The 18,259-nt window shown below is 52.6% G+C and overlaps 8 protein-coding genes across 8 annotated transcripts; 2 read left to right on the top strand and 6 right to left on the bottom strand.

The window, feature by feature from the left end:
* The first annotated feature begins 78 nt into the window (after positions 1-78).
* On the top strand, positions 79-1,557 carry BO94DRAFT_137298 (MDR family NADP-dependent oxidoreductase). Its single transcript, XM_025605703.1, has 3 exons — positions 79-1,021; positions 1,103-1,269; positions 1,317-1,557. The coding sequence occupies exons 1-3, from the start codon at positions 241-243 to the stop codon at positions 1,458-1,460; spliced, it is 1,092 nt and encodes a 363-aa protein (XP_025472579.1). The 5' UTR covers positions 79-240; the 3' UTR covers positions 1,461-1,557.
* BO94DRAFT_530549 (tRNA (uracil(54)-C(5))-methyltransferase) lies at positions 1,330-3,439 on the bottom strand. The gene has a single exon (XM_025610698.1). The coding sequence runs from the start codon at positions 3,395-3,397 to the stop codon at positions 1,655-1,657; it is 1,743 nt and encodes a 580-aa protein (XP_025472578.1). The 5' UTR covers positions 3,398-3,439; the 3' UTR covers positions 1,330-1,654.
* Positions 3,440-3,592: 153 nt separating this feature from the next.
* BO94DRAFT_530548 (mitochondrial 37S ribosomal protein uS5m) lies at positions 3,593-5,339 on the top strand. The gene is made up of 2 exons (XM_025610697.1): positions 3,593-4,778; positions 4,847-5,339. The coding sequence occupies exons 1-2, from the start codon at positions 3,728-3,730 to the stop codon at positions 5,095-5,097; spliced, it is 1,302 nt and encodes a 433-aa protein (XP_025472577.1). The 5' UTR covers positions 3,593-3,727; the 3' UTR covers positions 5,098-5,339.
* Positions 5,340-5,447: 108 nt separating this feature from the next.
* Positions 5,448-6,068, bottom strand: BO94DRAFT_620187 (DASH complex subunit DAD3 family protein; the record flags this gene model as incomplete). Its single annotated transcript, XM_025616913.1, has 2 exons — positions 5,811-6,068; positions 5,448-5,711 (listed from the first exon to the last, which is right to left on the bottom strand). The coding sequence occupies exons 1-2, from the start codon at positions 5,985-5,987 to the stop codon at positions 5,448-5,450; spliced, it is 441 nt and encodes a 146-aa protein (XP_025472576.1). The 5' UTR covers positions 5,988-6,068.
* A 334-nt stretch (positions 6,069-6,402) lies between these two features.
* On the bottom strand, positions 6,403-9,280 carry BO94DRAFT_600577 (putative serine/threonine protein kinase (Nrc-2)). The gene is made up of 5 exons (XM_025616351.1): positions 7,980-9,280; positions 7,757-7,930; positions 7,583-7,708; positions 7,148-7,529; positions 6,403-7,100 (listed from the first exon to the last, which is right to left on the bottom strand). Exons 1-5 carry the CDS (start codon positions 8,872-8,874, stop codon positions 6,755-6,757), a joined length of 1,923 nt encoding a protein of 640 aa, XP_025472575.1. The 5' UTR covers positions 8,875-9,280; the 3' UTR covers positions 6,403-6,754.
* A 1,378-nt stretch (positions 9,281-10,658) lies between these two features.
* BO94DRAFT_507096 (uncharacterized protein) lies at positions 10,659-13,540 on the bottom strand (the record flags this gene model as incomplete). The annotated part of the gene is made up of 4 exons (XM_025609601.1): positions 13,398-13,540; positions 11,304-13,317; positions 11,172-11,240; positions 10,659-11,121 (listed from the first exon to the last, which is right to left on the bottom strand). The coding sequence occupies exons 1-4, from the start codon at positions 13,483-13,485 to the stop codon at positions 10,659-10,661; spliced, it is 2,634 nt and encodes an 877-aa protein (XP_025472574.1). The 5' UTR covers positions 13,486-13,540.
* Positions 13,541-13,934: 394 nt separating this feature from the next.
* BO94DRAFT_530544 (rerric reductase like transmembrane component) lies at positions 13,935-15,321 on the bottom strand. Its single transcript, XM_025610696.1, has 3 exons — positions 15,080-15,321; positions 14,885-15,038; positions 13,935-14,678 (listed from the first exon to the last, which is right to left on the bottom strand). Exons 1-3 carry the CDS (start codon positions 15,206-15,208, stop codon positions 14,128-14,130), a joined length of 834 nt encoding a protein of 277 aa, XP_025472573.1. The 5' UTR covers positions 15,209-15,321; the 3' UTR covers positions 13,935-14,127.
* A 332-nt stretch (positions 15,322-15,653) lies between these two features.
* On the bottom strand, positions 15,654-18,168 carry BO94DRAFT_136951 (protein phosphatase 2A structural subunit TPD3). The gene is made up of 9 exons (XM_025605701.1): positions 17,972-18,168; positions 17,793-17,898; positions 17,576-17,727; positions 17,026-17,517; positions 16,852-16,966; positions 16,657-16,801; positions 16,498-16,598; positions 16,106-16,443; positions 15,654-16,053 (listed from the first exon to the last, which is right to left on the bottom strand). Exons 1-9 carry the CDS (start codon positions 18,032-18,034, stop codon positions 15,715-15,717), a joined length of 1,851 nt encoding a protein of 616 aa, XP_025472572.1. The 5' UTR covers positions 18,035-18,168; the 3' UTR covers positions 15,654-15,714.
* Positions 18,169-18,259: the final 91 nt, after the last annotated feature.

Below are 18,259 nucleotides of genomic sequence, written 5' to 3'. Positions count from 1 at the left end.
TGGTGCCACTATTGCATTTATAAGCACTATCTATAACTAAGCACTACTAGGCACAAAGACAGGTTGAACCCCGCTTCCCCACTAGCTCCAACTACTAACAAAGTAACAACTACTATATATCTAGTATCACTCCTCCATCAACCTTCAATCTCACCTCATCCTCCCTACACACACACTCACTCACTTACTCAACCCAATTGACCAAGCCAAACCAAACCAAACCAACCCCCCATCATCAAAATGTCTTCCCAAGAAGAACCCCCGCACCCCAACCTCTCCCTCCTCCTGACCAACATCCCCACCGGCCTCCCCATCCCAGGCACCGACCTAACCACCCTCTCCCGACCCATCTCCCTCTCCACCCCGCTAGCACCCAACACCCTCCTCGCCAAAACCCTCTCCATCAGTCTCGATCCCTACATGCGCGGCCGCATGCGCGACGCCCACATCCCCTCCTACAGCCCCGCCTACCCTCTCAACGAAGCAATCACCGCCTACGGCCTGATCCAAGTCCTTCGCTCAAACCATCCTGTTTATTCCCGCGGCCAGATAATATACTGCCGGGTTCCGGTCCAAGAATATAGTATTCTGGGGAGTGAATTGGAGTGGGAAAATACCAAGGTCATTCCATATACCCCGGGTCAAGATGTGGGGTTATCGCATTATCTCGGCGTGTTGGGCATGACGGGCCTAACGGCCTACTCCGGACTATATGAGATTGGAAAACCGAAGAGAGGGGAAACGATATATATTTCCTCTGCTGCGGGGGCGGTAGGAGCTATTGTGGGGCAAATAGCCAAGAAAGAAGGGATGAGGGTTATTGGGTCTTGTGGGGGGGAGAAGAAGGTGAAGTATGTGGTTGAGGAGTTGGGGTTCGATGCGTGTTTTGATTATAGGGTTGAGGGGACGAGAGAGGCGTTGATGAGGTTGGCGCCGGATGGGGTGGATGTTTATTTTGAGAATGTGGGTGGGGAGATGTTGGAGGGGGTGATGGAGAGGATGAATACGGGGGGGAGGATTGGTGAGTACTATTTTTTTTCTTTGCTTCTATTTGTTGATATTGGGGGTTTGGTAGATGTGCTAATTTTGGTTGATGGTGTAGTGGTTTGCGGGATGATCTCGCAGTATAACCTCAAGCCTGAGGATCGGTACGGTATCAGGAATTTGAACCTGGTGGTTACGAAGCGTATCCATATGCAGGGGTTTATTGTGGGTGATGCCAATTTTGGACCCAAGTATGATAAGGAGAGGGATGAAAAGGTTTTGGCGGTAAGTGGTTATCTATATATTGTGTGGTGTGGTGCTGAGAATCGCAGTGGCTTCGGGATGGTAGCATCATTGCTAAAGAGCATGTTACTACTGGGATTGAGAACGGCCCCGAGGGGTTTGTTGCTATGCTGCGTGGGGAGAATCTAGGTAAGGCAGTTCTGAAGATTGCGGACCCGGAGACGGATTTGTGAAGCATGAGTGGTAGAATTGGTCCGTAGGTTATACTTGTCGGGTGGATATGGTATATAGACTGGTATATATGTTGAATGCTGCATGGAAGGTGGGATGTTGTGAAAATGGGATGAGAATGGTATGAATGCTTCAATTGGTATTGGTATATATATATTTGAAGATCTGAATCCCCCAACGCCTTACACTAAGACAGTCATGCAGCCTCCGGTATGTTCACCTTGTTCAAGATGGCTACACCTTCAACATGTCCCGTCTGCGGGAAGAAATCAAATCCCCGGATGCTCTCAATCTCGTACCGGATCTTCTTCTCCGCATCACCCTGCACCATGACCGCCACGTCCCGCGCCTGCGTGTGCACGTTGCAGCTGACATAGACCACCCGCCGCGGTCCAAATGCCAGGAGCTGCCGGAGGAAGTCGTCACTGCAGCCCTTGCGCGGCGGGTCGATCACCAGCAGAGTCTGATCTGGCGGGTAGGGCACGTCCTTGAACAAAACGGCTGCGTCTGCTGCCGCAAAGCCGGTGTTCGGGAGCGCGTTTGCGCGAGCATTCTCCCGTGCCGAGACAATGGAGTCGCCAGCGACGTCGACGCCCAGGCTGGACTTGAAAAGCGGAGAGAGGGTGATCGTGAAGAGGCCGGAGCCGGAGTAGGCATCCAAAAGGTATTTGATGGGTGTGGCGTCTTGGTCGTTGTTCGGAGGGATGGCGTGTTGGCGGATGAATTCGGTGAACCCGGAGAGGATGGAGTTGTTGTTCTGGAAGAAAGCACCAGCTTTGTTGGTGAACACGTAGTCGTCGACATATTCCACGCTGGTCGCGTTAGAATCGGTCACGCATCGCTTCTCTTCAATGTAGGTGTCTTTTTCGGTGCGGATCACATCCCCCGAATCCTGACCCGGTTTATTGATAGGTGCGGGAGGATTCTCGCTGTCTTTCGGCACGCGGGTGGTAGATTCGCGCATGAGGAGCGTTGCGCCCTTGGTGTACTTGCCGATGGTCTCGGCCACGCGCTTCCGCTCGCTCTTCATGCCCTGCCGGACAATGTCGGTACCCAGCGGGCAGTCTTCGATATCCAAGTCCATGCGCCGGTTCTTGAACGTGAATCCGATCGGGGGCACCTCCTTGTGCGGCTCGCGGGGCCCTTTGCCGCGTCTCTTGTTTCCGCCGGGGGCAGCGAAATGCGGCGTCAGCTTCGTGCGGTAGCCGTACTGCAGTGGGGATGCGAATGTCTCGTCGATGGCGGGAATCAGCTCCGGGATCAGCCCGGAGAAGTTGGCGTACGCCTTTTCGACGATGCGCTTCTTGTGGGCGAGTTGGTCCTCGTAGGACATCATCTGCAGCTGGCAACCGGAGCATCGACCAAAGTACTGGCAGCCAATGCCGGCGTCGTTGCGCTTGGGGCCAGGTTCGACGACCTTGATGAAGTCCGTCATGCTGTAGGACAGGGAGGGGAAGTGTCGAACGACCTTGACCAGAACCTTGTCACCGGGGACCGTGAAAGGAACGACGTAGACGTGATCTTGGGTCTCCGACAGGGCGAGGCCATCGCCGGTCGATGAGATCTCAGCGACCTGGACTTCAATCTCAGTGAAAGTTTCTGGTAGGGTAGGCGGCGGGGGCGTGGTAGCGTCGTCGGTTTCGAGCTCGGTTTCGGGCTTGTGTCTGCGGAGCAGCTGGTCGATGTCGGCCTGGAGGACCTCGTCAAAGCCACTGCTCTTGTTGTCGCGGGGGGCCTTGACCCTCTTGCGCCGCCTTGCCCCGGTGTCGGGCTTCTGGGGGGAGTTCTGCATGGTGATGGGACTGGAGGCTAATTGCGCATTGCGCGGGGATCCAGAGAGATGGAAGTGGGCCAGACGCTGGACTGGTCGAGGGAAACTGGAGGGTAGTCGGTGGTGGATGGGGGATATAAAAGACCGCAGGGACCGGAAGGCGAACATGTATAGACTCTCAGTCAATGAGAGCGGAAAATGGAGGGATTGAAGAAAGTTGGAGGGAAAAGAAGGCGAAGACGAAAGGGAAAAAAGTGAGTGAGCAGGAAAAGGCGGGCTGGGATTGGCTGGCGCGGCCCGCTGAGATTTTACTTCCGACGAACATTGAAAGTCCGTTCAGTTCATCTGTTCGTCTGTTCGTCTGTCTGCCCTTCCGTCTTCCCCATCCCGACTCTCTCTCTCTCTCCCACCACTCCTCCTCCTCCTCCACACCCTCTTTCCCGGATCCCTAGCTCTCCAGTGGCCTCTGCTGGCCAGAGAGCTTCTCATCCGCCCATCATGAGTCTCGCCCGCCCTGCCCGGTGCCTCTTCTGCACCTTCTCGCGTGCGGCCCCCGCCGGCCCTCGAGTGTCTAGTCGCCAGTTCCACCTCTCGTCGATACAGCTCTCCGACCGGATACCTAAGGTCCCCGAGGCCAATGTCCCCAAGGTCAATGCTCCTGAGGGAAAGACGCTGGAAGAGGTCTACCGCGACCTCAAGCTCGAGGACTTCAAGCCATACACCGAGGAGGAGAAAGCTGCTCTCAAGGAAGAATACACCCCCGAACAGATTGCTGCCATTGAGGCCGGTGAGGCAGCCATTGACTCCAAGGACCTGTTCGATCAGTTCCGTCTTCGTCGGGATCCGATGAGACTCAAGTACCTCGATGATTTGTCGGCCATTGAACCCGGTGTGGACAGGCATGTTCGCGCTCCCCAAACCAACTCCGACTACAACGCGCCTTTCAAATCCGACGAGGACTTTATGGATGATTTTGTTCAATATTTCACCGAGGCCCCCGAGGATCTCGAGCCGGCCGATTTCGTGCGGTTCTTGGAAACCAACCGGGTGACCCGCGGTAAAGAGGAGAACGAGCTCAACGGACACAGCGCACTGGCGCCCAACTACTTGAACGAGGGGGAAACCTTGGAAAAGATGGGCAACGAAGTGGAAGAAAGACCCCGGTACAGAGACCAGGAAGGCGAGCTCACCTATGTGAATCCCAATGAACCAACAGAGCAGGAGAAAAGACTGTTCCAGGTCACGGGTCTTGATCGCCATTACATCAGATCTCTGTACGTCAAGGACCTCGTGGTGCGCCGGGTTAGCAACCAGACGCGTCTGGGTAAGATCCCTAGCATGTCCGTCCTGTCCACCGCCGGCAACCAGGCGGGCCTGCTCGGAATTGGTATCGGCAAGTCCGATGAAATCGCCGATGCCTGTCAACAGGCTCGCGCTCGCGCCATCAAGAACATGCGCCCCGTCCCCCGCTACGAGAACCGCACCATTTTCGGCGATGTCCAGGGCAAGGCCGGAGCCGTCGAACTGCAATTGATGCACCGTCCGCCAGGTATGTGATTAACCCGGGAGGGTAGTCTGACATAGTACTAATGTTCTGTTTGTTTTTTCTCCTTTCAGGATTCGGTCTCCGCTGCCAGCACCTGATTTTCGAGTTGTGCCGTGCAGCCGGTATCCAGGATCTGGCTGCCCGGGTCAACCGTTCCAGAAACCCCATGAACACCGTCAAAGCTGCCTATGATGCGCTCATGAGCCAGCGGGATCCTGAGGAGATTGCCCGTGCCCGGGGCAAGAAGATTGTTGATGTGCGCGGCGTGTATTACTCCGGAAGGAAGCTCCCCGTACCACTGCATGTGGTCAACCGAAAGTGAAGTTTTCAAACAGCTTGCCTTGATTGACACCACCTGATATTCCTGCATGGGTGTACACACACTCCATACCAGACATGTTTTTGCGTCATGGCGGTGTATATAATGTCTCTTTTTCTTTTCTGTCCCTGTATTCTCTCAGTCCTGTATTCTACTATCCGGTTTACTCCTCCTGGTTCCTCTCATCCTAACTACATCTCAAGCCAATATCACAACCACAATCAAATCACCATAAAAACCATAAAGGAATAGGGAAAAAAAAGGGTATATCATATCATAACACATCTATCCATACCTCCCTCCCAACTCCAACTCCAACTCCAACCCAAAACAACTAAACAAACGAATACAAATTAATACTGCGCATAACTCTCCCCTTCATACCCTCCATACCCACCATACCCCCCATACTCCCCACCCCCCTCCCGCTGTCCTTCCTCCTCCTGCTGCTGCTGTTGTTGTTCCTCCTCATTAAAAATCTGCTGCTGCAGAACAATACTATACACGCTCGCCTTGAGCAACGTACACACCGTCGCGGTCTTGCGTTCAAGATGTCTCAGGCCATCGAGAGTCATGGATGTAGGTGAGCCCGCCAGGTCGGCGAGTTTGTCAGACAGCTGGGATCCATAACCATATACAGTTAGTTCAAGCACATTCATTCATATTTAGACGTAATGAATTGGGTGGTGGGGGAGGGAGGAAGGATGTAGACGTGCCTTGTTGACGTTTCCTAGTAACCGGGCATATTCATCTAGGACTTCTTGTTCGAGGGAGGTGACGAGGGGGTTGGTGGCGCGGAGGAGCGGGTTGGGGGTTGCGGTTGGGGTGGTTTCGGAGGATGGGGAGTGGGGGTCGGTTTCGGATTTGATGGTGGTTGTGGGTGGGGAGGACATTTTATGTAGGTGTCTGTCTGTTTGTTTGGCTTTCTGGTTGGAGTGAGTGTGGTGTTTGTGGTGGTGGTTGGTGGTTGTAGGTAGTGGGAGGAGGATCTGTTTGGTGGTGGGTGGGTTTGGTTTGTTTGGGTCGCGGATGGTTTCCGTCATGGGCCCGACTAGGCATTGAGTACTCTGGGTAGTACTCTGTATAGACTACGGAAAAGCACTGCACTACTCATCTATAATCTCGAATGCAATCATATAGCATAATCATGTCCATAGGCACCTGTCCGGAAGGACACCAAGCAATAAGTCTCGCCACAAATACAATAAAGAACAGAAGAAAACAAAAACACAAGAACACGAATCAGACCAAAACCATCCCGTGTCAGTAGGTCATCCCTATGACCCTCACACGCCGTGTTTTGCTCAGATCTGTTTGCTAAGGTACAACCGAAATCGCTAACGCCGTCTGCTGCAATGACTGATAAAAGCAGCCAAACTGTTACATCGCTGCCGCATAAACAATAGGAAAACATAACCGAAATTAGCCCATGCATCAATGGGACCGCAGTGGATATCAACATATATCGATAACCATCCCGTGTATAAGGAAAAATAAACACAAACTCCCAATCAAAGCATCCGATACTCCGAGTGTTAGCTGTAAGGAGATTACTCCATGGTAGAGATCTTTCATGCATCAAGGTCGTAAAATAATGCCGCTAGCAATACGACGTATGCTTGGGCGTTTCTGCCGGCAGATGGCTTCACATAGGACCATCTCACATGTCCCCGTCATGATGGAGGGTGACGCTGTTGAACTCTTCAAATGGATCTGCGACCTCGCCATTGGGCGTTGCAAGCCCCGAATCCATTGGCACCCCCTTCATCTTGCTTGTGCTGGGCCCACCGATGTCGACACTCGCGCTCTCCTTGACATTGCGGAAGTTAAGGGTATCCGTGCCACGGCTCTGGTGGGGGATCATCGGCGGTTTCATATGCCGAATAAGCGCCCATTGGGTCTGCCGGAAGAAGGGATGGGTCTTGACGTCAGATGCGCCCGCTCGAGCTCCAAGACGCTTGGTTTCGTCCTTGATCAGTAATTTGCGAATCAATGATTTGCACAGACTGCCATCGTTAGTGGTTATTCTTGGAGCGCATGGAGGGTATCTTACTTTGAGATCTGTTGGGCCGCAGCATGCTCGGGGAACGGCACCTCATCCCGCAGGATATTTCCAAACGTAGCATTCCTGTTCTTGCCTTTAAACGGCGTTGTGCCGTACAGCATCTCGTAAATCAAGATGCCAAGCGTCCACCAGTCGACTGCGCTGGTGTGTCCGCAGCCCTTGATAACCTCGGGTGCAATGTACTCCTCCGTACCGACGAATGAGTTAGTCCGGAAATCAGCAATGCACGACTTGGTATCGATCGTCGGGAGAGACGTTGTGGAGTTGCCACTCCGTGCCGGGATCATTGTCGGGGCACCGCCGGGTCCGGATTGTTTCGAGAGATCGAAATCAGACAACATGATGTGGCCTGACTGGTGGAGAAGGATATCTGGAGTAAGACAATCAGCACTGGTCACACCACCTAGCGGTGACTGCACTTACTTTCTGGTTTCAAATCACGGTAGATGAAACCCATGAGATGAAGGTACTCCAGAGCGGCAGTAACTTCCGCAGCATAGAATCGGGCAGCATCCTCGGAAATGCACTTCCCGGGTCGGGTTTGAAGAGCTAGAAGAAGTCAGCGACAGCTGGAACCTATCCAGACGTTGAACGCACCTCTGAAAAATTCACCACCACTGCAGTATTCCATGCACAGGTAGAGATAATCTTCAGACTGGAATGAGTGGTAGAGTGTAACAATGAATGGATGGTTGCTAGTGGCGAGAATCTCCTGCTCCGCCAGCGCTCGCTTGATCTTATTCCGCTTAATCATCTCCTTCTTGCTCAGGACTAGACAAGTTAGAAAGCGTTCGGACATAATACTGCACAAGCAACTCACCCTTCATGGCATAGAGCCGGCTAGACTTCTTCTCCCGGACAAGGTACACCTTGCCTACATCGCCCTTGCCGATCAACTTGATCTTGTCAAAGCTGCCCGGTCCGACCTCCACATTGCGCACCTTGATCGAGTTGGAGCTATATGTCCTGCGGAAGGCGACTGCATCCCGAATGTGACTGGGTAGGTGAATCTTGCTGTGAGGGCCGAGTTTTGGCACGGCAAGGTTCACTTCTTTCTCAGCTGTCAACTCCACCGTAGTGACTTGCGGGTCATCAGGTCCAGCCTGCATCAGAGGTTCCTTTCCCAATTCGGCCGTCTGAGGACGTTCGTCGGACTGACCGCGGGCAAAGAGACCCTGCGCATTCGGGGCAGAAGCAACACGACGAAGCTTCCGTGCCAGCTCTTCCTTGTTGGCCGTGGTCGCTTGCTCCGCCGCAGAGACGCCATCGACCTGTAACTCGGGGGTATCGGGAGGGGATGAAGGCACGGATCCATCGTTGCGATGCTGCAGTGAAGGTTGGCCCTGGTGGACGAAATATGGGTTGGCCGTTGCGGTCGGGGACACGCCTTCGTCTAGCGGGTTGCCTTCGCTGGCAACGGTGGTGGAGCGATTGCGGCCGATGGTGGGAAGGAAACGGGACTGTCGAAAGCCGGATTTGGAATCAGACTTGGCGGGCGGAGACGAATTACCGTCACGGTCCCGGTGTTCATTGCTGTTATGGCTGGCATGGGAGGAATTACTGCTCGAGCTGTTGATGCGGAAGAAATTCTTGATTCTCGTGGGGAGATGGCCCGACTCGTTGGGGTGTTTCTTGGAGGCCAGCGAGAGACTGGGGAAGTTCCCGCGTTTCTCGTTCGTCACGGAGGACGGACTGGAGGCGAAAAGCTGTGTCATGCCGGTGGATGCCTGGATTTAACCCAGGAACGTGCCCTAGGTGGTCAGGTCGGGGTGTGGTGGTATCGGACGGGGAAAGTAGATAGACAACGAGAGATTGCGACGGGGAGGAAGGGGCCCCAGCAACGGGCCAGAAGCCGCGGGGGAAAAGGTAGGCGGTGGTGCTAGTCGCACCAGAAACTTGGATTTAGAGGCACTTGCAGCCCGGGAACGATGGGGGGGCGTAAATGGGCACCTCGGCTAGACCACAGCGGGAGGCACACCGTTCGCAAAAGATCCGGAAGGAACAAAGAATGAAGAGCGCAGAGGGTGAAGAATTGATCCCCTGACCGAGAAGAAGAGATCGAGACAAGACTGAAGGGAAGAGAGACAAAAGAAGAGAGAAAGCGAAAGGGCCGGAGACGAAGTGGAGACGTGGAGAGAAAGTTGGAATGCAAGTGCCTTGGCTTAGTCAGGCCGTCCCGGGCGATACATCATACGCATCCATACCGGGTTTAGTACTGTCACTAGTCCATCCGGGCGGACAAAGTCTCACCGTCACTAAACCACTAACCTGGCGCTAAAACGCTCGTCCGGAGGCCAAAGGGGTACCGATAAAGCCCGATAAACCTGTCGCCATTTCCACCAGGCTTGTCAGTCACTTATCAATGTCGTATCGAGAAGTGGTATCTCTTCAGCCCAGACTGGCTAGGTAGATATCCCCTCTCCCCCCTGGTAATGGATTTATGTATGTAATAATCAGCGATACCCTTCCAGCGTCCTCTACTACTTACTACTCTGTAGGCTGTAGGGTATCTTAGATCCGATCGACCCCCTCCAAAAGAGTGGTTCAGATTGGCTGGTGCCTTGCCACACTGGATGCCGCTGCCCTTCTGGACGTGTTCGATCAACCCATGGATGGCTTGGATGCTCGCCATCCCATGGGCCTGTCTGTTCCTTTGATAGGGTCGTCAGGCACTCCATTCCGCCCCGATTGGCCACCTCCTTCACCGTGCGCTGCGCCGCCAACAGTGGGCTCGCCTCAGAAACACAGCCATCGCTGACTGATTAGGTTCGGATTTCTAAACCCCCAAACAGGCCTGTTGAGGGTCTGAGGGAGTCCTCCGTCCTCCGTCCTCCGTACACTTACAGGAATAGTAGGTAGGTCTCGCCTGCTCGCCCGGGTCAAATCAAGAATACGAGATGCGACCTCACATCTTTTGCGGGGTGTGGCTGAGGCGGACCAGTAAGACGACCGAGGTTGGATGTGGGGGAATCCATCATCCACGCAAGGAGGGCCCTCCCTCCTTCACTACGCAGTAACGATCTGCTCTTCCTGCCCGCAGCCGATTCTTCAGTAACGAAGTCATATTCGTACCTAGCTAGTAATTAAGCAAATACGCCTGGGCACTACCACAAACAGCAGGCCAGTTAGACTGACCCAGGCCGGATTCATCTCCATATCTCCTTGGTCTGGACAGCATGATAACTGACCTTCCACCTAGAGCCTCGACAATAACACCTAACACCACACATTGAAGAGGCTAAACATTCCCTCAAGCTAAGATACACTCCAATCAGATGGGGTCCAACCGTCCAGGACAAGAGGATCCCTTAATACATGTAATACAATGATGCCATACAGTCATATCTCCAACTGCTTTCTTCCAACGCCGGTTGCAACCTCCTCCCCATGAACACACCGCTGATTTACTTGTGGATGGTTCTCCTGATCATCTGTTTCAGAAAGGAACGCAAAGGTGAACGCCACGGGAGCCTTACTCCACCAGACTCCGCCATGTCTGTTAAACTGGCTTTGCGAAGAACAGGGCTTTCTTCTCTTTTGGCCGTAATCCATTATGCTGCTTCGAACTTGGAAGCTTTCCACTCGGCAGGCATCTTCCACCTTGAGAGATATCCATAGGCGTGGTTCTGTTCTTATTAGGTGCATTTCCCACGCCTTCGAAAGGGGGCAGGAACCCATGTGCATTAACATTCTGCGAGACAGCCAGGGCTGCCGTTTTCTGGAAGGCTAGACCCCGATCCTTGTTAAAGTACTGCGTGAGAAGCTGGGGGTAGGGCTGTCTCATGTCCTCCATGCTCGTCTGGCTCGCCGACTCAGTCGGATTAGCCAATGTTGCAGGGCTGCGTGGCTTGTATGTCGTTTGTTCGCCTATGATGCTGTAGCTTTGGCCTCCAGTACGTTGGGCTGTCGATCGAAGGGCTTCAGCAGATACGACAGAATGTTCGAATGGGCCGCGGGGCCTGCTGCAGAACATAATCAGCTTGCTTGTCGATACCGTTAAGGCGGTTACTACCTTTCGGTCAGTATATCTCGATACACCCTCTTCCCCTTGCCCTCCAGTATCTTTCTGTCTAGACGGCGACTGCTAGCAAGAGTTAGGGGGGTCCAGTGACATTGCCAAGCGGTGTGACAAAAGGACACTCACTCTCCCTCATGGATAGTGGCCCATGAGTCCGTCGTTGACAAGCAAGACGAAGTGGATACACCGTCGTCATCTTCTTCACCCTCCTCGCTCACGAACGGGCCCATTTTGCCGTGTGCTCCAGGCATTCGTGACTCGTTCCCAGACTTCCAGCCCTTTTTTGAGTGCCGCCCTAGTGGTGCATACGCCTCATATCCATCCGATAATCCCCTCACTGGATAGGTCTCATTACCTGCAACCTTGTGGCTCTGTTTGTCGGGCATAGTTGACAGTGACCCGCGCGACTCCTGAAGCTCATCTATTCTTTGCCTGACTAGCTTGGAGGTAGCAGCAGAGAGCTCCTTGAGCAGTCCGTCCAGGGATTCGCCTCGACGAGTGGCTTCCTCAATATGATGATACACCTTCCGAACATCCGAAGGTGCTATCTTAGTAGGTGTTTTCCATCCAGTCTCGCCGGTGGCTCTTGATTTAGCCTCGCCATATGTCTGGACCTGCTTGTCTGATCTCATAGGTTCAACGTGTGTGGCGTGCGAGAAGTCGACCTCCCTGAATGAGTTACGGCTCGTACGCACGTCTGTTGGGCAAGTATCGTTACTGTATGGATGATTGTCCGGCGCGAGGTGGAACGGAAAGACCGAGTTAACTGGCTCATTGAGGGAGAGCGGTTGCGGAAGCGCGTTTGCTATTGGCAGCATGGGAAACGCTGGAACTGCACAACTCGAGGCAGGTGCACATATACCGGGGCCCAGCAGAGTCTGACTGCCCGCAAGGCTGCTGGTGACATACACCGGAGGGGCGTTTGTCGCATTCTGCTTCACTGAAATGCCTGTACTCAACCTTCCAGAGGCCCATTCTAGATGTTCCCTGTATATTCTGACTGCGTCTAACTCTCTCACCAAACTCATCCGCTGCTCAACCAAAAGCTTCTTGGAATCTGGATCTAGATCCCAACTGTGCATGGCCATATACCTGTCAAGACGTGAAAGCTGACTGGTGAGAGACTGATGCTCTTTAGCAGCATCTTCCAGAGACTTTTGGTACGGTGGTGTCTGAAGAGTGCTGGGAACCATTGGTTGACTAAGAACTGGGACTTGTCCACACGCATATTGATGCCACTGAAGTCCAAGAGAGGGGTACAATGAGTCGTATCCAGGTGGAAGTTGACTAAAGACCGAGGTCGTCCCTCCGCTACTGGTGTTACTCCCAGCAGAGAAGTCAGAGGATGACGTGACAGTTGGATATGGGTGGATTGCTGGCATGGAAGAAGTCATGGGACCTTGAGTACTCAAAGCTTGGTACATATTTGGAAGCCATGCAAGTGGATCTGCCCCCAAGCCATACATAGCATAATCCGAGGCCGCTGATAGATTGATATCAGGAGCTTGTAGGCCGACCTGAGGCATTTGCTGGTTATCCAGCGACCAAGGGAAACTAGGTGGAGCAAACAGACCCGCGGTGGCTGCCGCAGACAAGAGGTTTGGTGTTTGTCCACAGCCTGGGAATTGCTGGTCAATTGTCCCCGCAGCCTGAGGTGTCATGGTAAGTATGTTAGCAGGGCTTCGAACTGGCTGCGATGCCGCGGTGGAATCATTAACACTTGCGTTGGTATCAGTTGGCAGCAGCTGCCTATTCTCAAGCTTGCTTCTATTATCATTTCTCGATGAAGTTTTGGCTAATTTCTCATCACCGGTCTTTGCATTCGAGCTGTGTATAGGCTGCTTCATCTTGGGAGTGGGGGATTGAGGCGGCTCCATTGGGACAATTCGACCGCCTGCCGTGACGCGCTGGTGCTTCGGGGATGTATGCTCCTTCAGGAACCGAGCAAAGCCAGCATCAGCATGTGCTCGAATCCCTTGCGGTGGATCACTTGGCTGTCGACAGGGATGGAGCAAAGAAGGCTCGAGGATAGAAAGTGTCCGTTCGCTCTGGCGTGAGAGATTTGATGCGTTCCTTGATCGGTTGACCGGCTGCTCGGACAAAACACTTGTACTGGCTTTGCGCTGTCGAAGCAGATTGTCTACTCATCAGAGAAAGAGCAGTGTTAATGAGAGATGTGTTGCTTGCACAAACTTTATGCCCAGATTGGAAGATACTTACTTCCGAGGGCCTGGTCACTGAATTTGCTGAGGTCGATTCGTGCGTTTTGGCTGAGGGCCAGAAGAGTGGGGATGTCGTACTTGAACATGACTGTGCCTAGGGAAATACAACAGGCCGATGGATGCAAACTAGGAAAGATGGGCGAAATCCACCAGATATAAACAGTTGTCTGAACGTGGATCTTGAAAGGATTTGGAGGGGGCAAGGCACTCTGTTCTCTTCTCAGCGTGTTACAATGAAGAGTAATCCATTTGAGAGGCCTCTAATGAGATGGGAAGGTGCACAACAACTCAGTGCGTATTGTTCCTTCCAGTTAGTGTTCAGTCACTCTCCCTCACCTGAGTCACCCAGGATTGTCTTCATGATGAAGTCAGTCTGAGCAATAGCTGCTTGATGTGGTGACGTTGTGATTTATCACAATTATCTTCTTACAACTATCATGAATATATCACTCTTATGAACAGATCCATGGGGTAAAACTGAGCACAAATTTTAGCCTACCATAAGAGTTTCGAGAAAATGGAATCACTCATATCACACTACAGTTCATTCGGATGTATAGATTCATACTATCCTCCTAGTCTATACTATTGCCGGACTTGTCTAGAGAAAAATCATTTTAACCAACTCCACGCTAGAGAGCTGCAAACTACTCTTTAAGGAGCTTCACAATCTACCCTTGCCAAAGATCATCCGCAATCAATGCACCAGCACCAGTACCGAACCCCATCTACTGCATCAACCAGCAACATCCAAAATTAATGACAGAGCTCATTAAGGACTCGAGGATATAGACCCGTGCCACTGAAACATGAGAGAATGCCGCAAGTTCCAACGCTCCCACAATCGACACATGCCCAATATAGAAGATCTGCTGTCTAGTTTTTGCGGAAGACGGTTTCAACCAACGTACCCAGCGAGGCATCTTGGCGGGACGAGCGAACAAAGCGGCCGCAACAGCCATGGTGACTGCAGCAATACCCCACTGGACGTCAGTATCCCGAATGCGCTTCGCAAAGAGAGAGCCGAAGTCCGGGTGGCTCGACTGGAGAAAGAACGAGTCGTACAAGAAGGCATGGGCGATGAGCAATGGCGAGAGGACCAATCGACCAAATAAACGATGATAAGCATTGATGGTGGGTTGCGGAACGGAGGTTAGAACCGACATGACGGACGGCGAACCTGGCGATGCGCTCAAGTACAAGGCCGGTGACATGAGCACCTGCAAGGGGAGTTGGGAAAGGCTGACATGTGCGAGAGCTTTGGTGAAGTGGAGGTAATCTACTCGAAACGATGACAGCTTAGCTGGTGCCTCCACGATGGGGGATGGAAAATAGATAAAGTATGGGACTTGGCGGGAGCTTGAATGGACAACAAGCGAGTCCTGGCAAATCGGAGCTCAGACAAATGTAATCACCCTGTCTGTGTTCATACTTCAAGCTCGACCGTCTCCGATACTTCCCTGGCAATGAAAGCAATTGACCCACCTTCACCGGAATTCCATACCGAGAGGCCCAGAAGCCAGCCGAGCCAGATTAGACAAACGATGTACTGTCTTCGGGTCTCCATCCAACCAGCAAATGGCGGCGAGTCTAACCAGGATCTTTCCAGGTTCTTGCGCCGTGAGCGCCTCTCAGTCGGCTTTTCAGTGGCAGGGGCAGCCCCAAAGTCATTTTATACACCCGGACTAGAACAAGAGCAACCAACACGGAGCATTGAGCGTAGAACCCACGTAGATCCAGAAGCTCGCGACGTTGCTGCTTCTCGGCGTCGGAGAGGGTGATGAAATGCCACGGCCATGAGAACGACATTGCGCCTACCGCTGCGAATAAAGATTAACCGACAAGAAAACGGACGGTATCCCCGACAATGTTCAGAGGGAGCCTGAGAAATCGAGTAACTATTCCCGACTCAGGAACTACACGTGGACCGAGGATTAATAAACGGATGCCTGGCTTACGCCGACGGCTTTACGGAAATAGCGCCTCCTGGGGTCGGAATCACATGATGCCGAAGGGGTATCAGGTCATCACTGCATTAGTTACTCGCGTGGAAATATCGGCGCTACGCAATTACTATTACATACTGGGGAGACATGATTTGATTTTTGCAGGATTGTTGATCGTGGACCAAAAGACTCTACATTTAGAACGCCATGAGCATTTCGTACCAGTGAGACGCTCTGACCATTTCTAAGTTTGACAAAACTGGAATTCCACCCAAATTAGTGCGAGTGCCGTGTTATTATTTCCACTCACACCCAAGGTGCTTTGCAATGACATGCAGGTGCTGGCCTACGCCGGGTCGGGAAAGTAGCCTACGGTGAAGTCTGCATGACTTCCTCGTGGCCGCCTGCGGCAGTCGTTGCGAAGTACCGAACGTCGACGTCGTCATCTTCTTGCAGCTTCTCCAAGCTGGGGAGAATTCTCTGCTGGATGAGATCCTGTCCCCGCGGAGTTGGCGTGGCGGTTTTGCCGGCCTTCTCCAGTTCTGTGATGGTTCCCTCCGCGGGGAGGCGTCGCAGGGTATCGATCAATACAGCATAGGACTTGGCCACATTGAACCTGATATTGGGGATTTCGTCGGAGACAAGTCTATCCAAGATTGGAAGGATCGAATTTTCAATGATATCCATCGAGACGACGGGAGCAAGAGTCTAGGCTGAGTTAGCGGGCACAACGTTTTGTCGGGAAAACTGATCCACATACGGAGATGGCGAAGCATGTTGTCATCCTGTACAAGTAATTGGGGTGCTGGCCCATAGCCATCACCTTGGGGATGATGGAACCCTTAGCCCAGTCGACACCGAATACTTCTGTCAGCTTCCTCAAGTTTTGAGTGGCAGCCTCTCGGATAGAGAAGACGGTATCACCAAGCCAGCCCATGCAGAGATCGCTGAGTTGCTCGTCGAAGAACTGGACTCCCAACTGACTTGCCAACAGGGGGATATATTCGATAATTGCGAGGCGAACTCGCCATTGCTTGTCTTCAGCCAGCTGGACAATAGCGGGAAGAAGCGACTGAGAGAGGAGATCGATACCGATGACTATAGCGATCAGCATATGTACTCCTCGTTAAGGGATGCATATCTCATTCCTACCTTTGTTGACCAATTCCAGCTTGGAGATGATATGCAGGCGAACATCCGGGAACTCATCTTTAAGCATTTGCAAAAACATAGGAAGGAGGTGTGCAATGGTCCTGGACAGAAAATGTAAGCAGTCTAACCAGACGATGCCTTTGAATATGTGATACTGACTCGTCCTTTCCTAGGATCGGGGCAAGACCGCTAATCTGAGTACCAAGAGCCGCGCGCACATGCTGAGAGGGGTCCGAAACTAGATCCTCCACGCTAGTCATGATCTCATTAAGCAACGTCTCCCGGTCAATCAGGTTGCAGAAGCCTATGACATACTTAGCCGACGACAGCGCCTCGGGGGAACAAAAGTCATACCTGGAATTTGGCCAGCAATGGCAGTACGGACTTCGGCTTCGGTATCCTTGAGAAGCTTGACAAATGAGGGAACCATGTCACGAGTCACAACTTCTTCATGCACGGCTTTTGCGATCTATCAATGAGGTCAGAGCAATCCAGTGTAGGAAAGTAAAACTGCCAGGACAAAAGTACCTTCTCATATCTGTCAGCAACCATATACCGGACTCTCCAGCTCTTATCCTCGAACAGGTTTCGCAAGGAGGTCAAGAGAACGCCGTGGCTGGGTTGTTGCTCCTTGGGAATCTCCTCCGCGATCGAGATGAGAACGTCTACCGTAAGCAAGCGCACGCTGTCCTGCTCATCGGTTGCGAGGTGTTGGAACAAGGGTATCATTTCGTCAATGACGATCTGGGTATTCAATTCTTTGATAAACTTCGCCAAGTTATTCCCCGACTGTCTCCTCACCATCGGTGTGTCGTCATGCACGAGGCCTCCATAGTATTGCCGAAGAGTTTGCTGTGATGACTGGGAAGCTTTCCTGTACGGAACACAGTAGAGGCCGGTGGCGGAAACCTTCGAGGTGAACCAGTCGGCTTTTGACAGGCGTAGAACCATCGGGATGAAATTCTCTTCGATCTGCTTCTCGGACAGTTGTTCACCGATCTTGTTGAGAGACTCCACGGCCTAGGATATGGTTACCACGATGGCCCAGTGACGGAACAGATCGGTTGCGGATTCCTACCTTCTCTCTGACCAGAGGCTCTTCGATAGCGGCCAGGTTCTCGAGCGGAGAGAGGAGTACATGCCCGTACTCTGGACCACCGACATATTCTATAAAGTTTCCCAGCTCCTCACTTAGTGCGGTCAAGACCTCGTCTTCATCCTCGACAGAATCTATAGCGCAGGTGTTAGGGGTATGCTTTGGCCAGTACCATCCCTCTTGTTTTGCCGGTACTAACCATCAAGGAAAGGGATCAGCTCCTCCCGGGTCCTTTCGGGCCCTAAAGCCAAGGCGATAGTCGACAGACGGTGGATGGCATTGAGGCGCAGGAGTACATCGTCATGCTAGGGGTTTCAAGAATCAGGACCACCGATGCTCGAGGGGTCAGGGATGGGATGGTCACGAGGGCGACTATACCTTCAACTCATCAATAAGGACGGCGATGGGGTAGAGCTCGTCGTTTTCACCCTGACCCTCCATTGCGAATAATAATGTGTAACAGTGAGGTTGAGAATTAGGGAATAAGTAGTTAAGCAAGGATATGACCGGTCCAAGTCCTCGCTCAGGCTACGATCCGACCCGCTCGCACGCGAACACGACGAATATTTCCTGGAGAACAGGCAATCCGGAATGGAGGGGCTATCGTATGAAGGAACGAGGATGCTGGGCACCTATTCGAAACCGGAATAGTCCGTGTTAGCGGGA

Source organism: Aspergillus sclerotioniger (assembly GCF_003184525.1).
Source record: "Aspergillus sclerotioniger CBS 115572 chromosome Unknown BO94scaffold_2, whole genome shotgun sequence".
Lineage (NCBI taxonomy): Eukaryota > Fungi > Ascomycota > Eurotiomycetes > Eurotiales > Aspergillaceae > Aspergillus > Aspergillus sclerotioniger.
This window is presented reverse-complemented; position numbering and strand designations above follow the sequence as displayed.

Coding starts and splice junctions, on each gene's coding strand:
- BO94DRAFT_137298 (XM_025605703.1), top strand. CDS start 241: ATGTCTTCCCAAGAAGAACCCCCGCACCCCAACCTCTCCCTCCTCCTG. Junction 1,022..1,102: donor GAATACGGGGGGGAGGATTG/GTGAGTACTATT, acceptor TTGATGGTGTAG/TGGTTTGCGGGATGATCTCG. Junction 1,270..1,316: donor GGGATGAAAAGGTTTTGGCG/GTAAGTGGTTAT, acceptor TGAGAATCGCAG/TGGCTTCGGGATGGTAGCAT.
- BO94DRAFT_530549 (XM_025610698.1), bottom strand. CDS start 3,397: ATGTTCGCCTTCCGGTCCCTGCGGTCTTTTATATCCCCCATCCACCAC.
- BO94DRAFT_530548 (XM_025610697.1), top strand. CDS start 3,728: ATGAGTCTCGCCCGCCCTGCCCGGTGCCTCTTCTGCACCTTCTCGCGT. Junction 4,779..4,846: donor ATTGATGCACCGTCCGCCAG/GTATGTGATTAA, acceptor TTCTCCTTTCAG/GATTCGGTCTCCGCTGCCAG.
- BO94DRAFT_600577 (XM_025616351.1), bottom strand. CDS start 8,874: ATGACACAGCTTTTCGCCTCCAGTCCGTCCTCCGTGACGAACGAGAAA. Junction 7,530..7,582: donor CCGTGATTTGAAACCAGAAA/GTAAGTGCAGTC, acceptor GTCTTACTCCAG/ATATCCTTCTCCACCAGTCA. Junction 7,101..7,147: donor GCGGCCCAACAGATCTCAAA/GTAAGATACCCT, acceptor TAACGATGGCAG/TCTGTGCAAATCATTGATTC.
- BO94DRAFT_530544 (XM_025610696.1), bottom strand. CDS start 15,208: ATGTCGTTCTCATGGCCGTGGCATTTCATCACCCTCTCCGACGCCGAG. Junction 15,039..15,079: donor TTGCTCTTGTTCTAGTCCGG/GTGTATAAAATG, acceptor GCCACTGAAAAG/CCGACTGAGAGGCGCTCACG. Junction 14,679..14,884: donor GGTATGGAATTCCGGTGAAG/GTGGGTCAATTG, acceptor CGTTTCGAGTAG/ATTACCTCCACTTCACCAAA.
- BO94DRAFT_136951 (XM_025605701.1), bottom strand. CDS start 18,034: ATGGAGGGTCAGGGTGAAAACGACGAGCTCTACCCCATCGCCGTCCTT. Junction 16,599..16,656: donor CCGATCCTAGGAAAGGACGA/GTCAGTATCACA, acceptor TTTTCTGTCCAG/GACCATTGCACACCTCCTTC. Junction 16,054..16,105: donor CAACATGCTTCGCCATCTCC/GTATGTGGATCA, acceptor AACTCAGCCTAG/ACTCTTGCTCCCGTCGTCTC.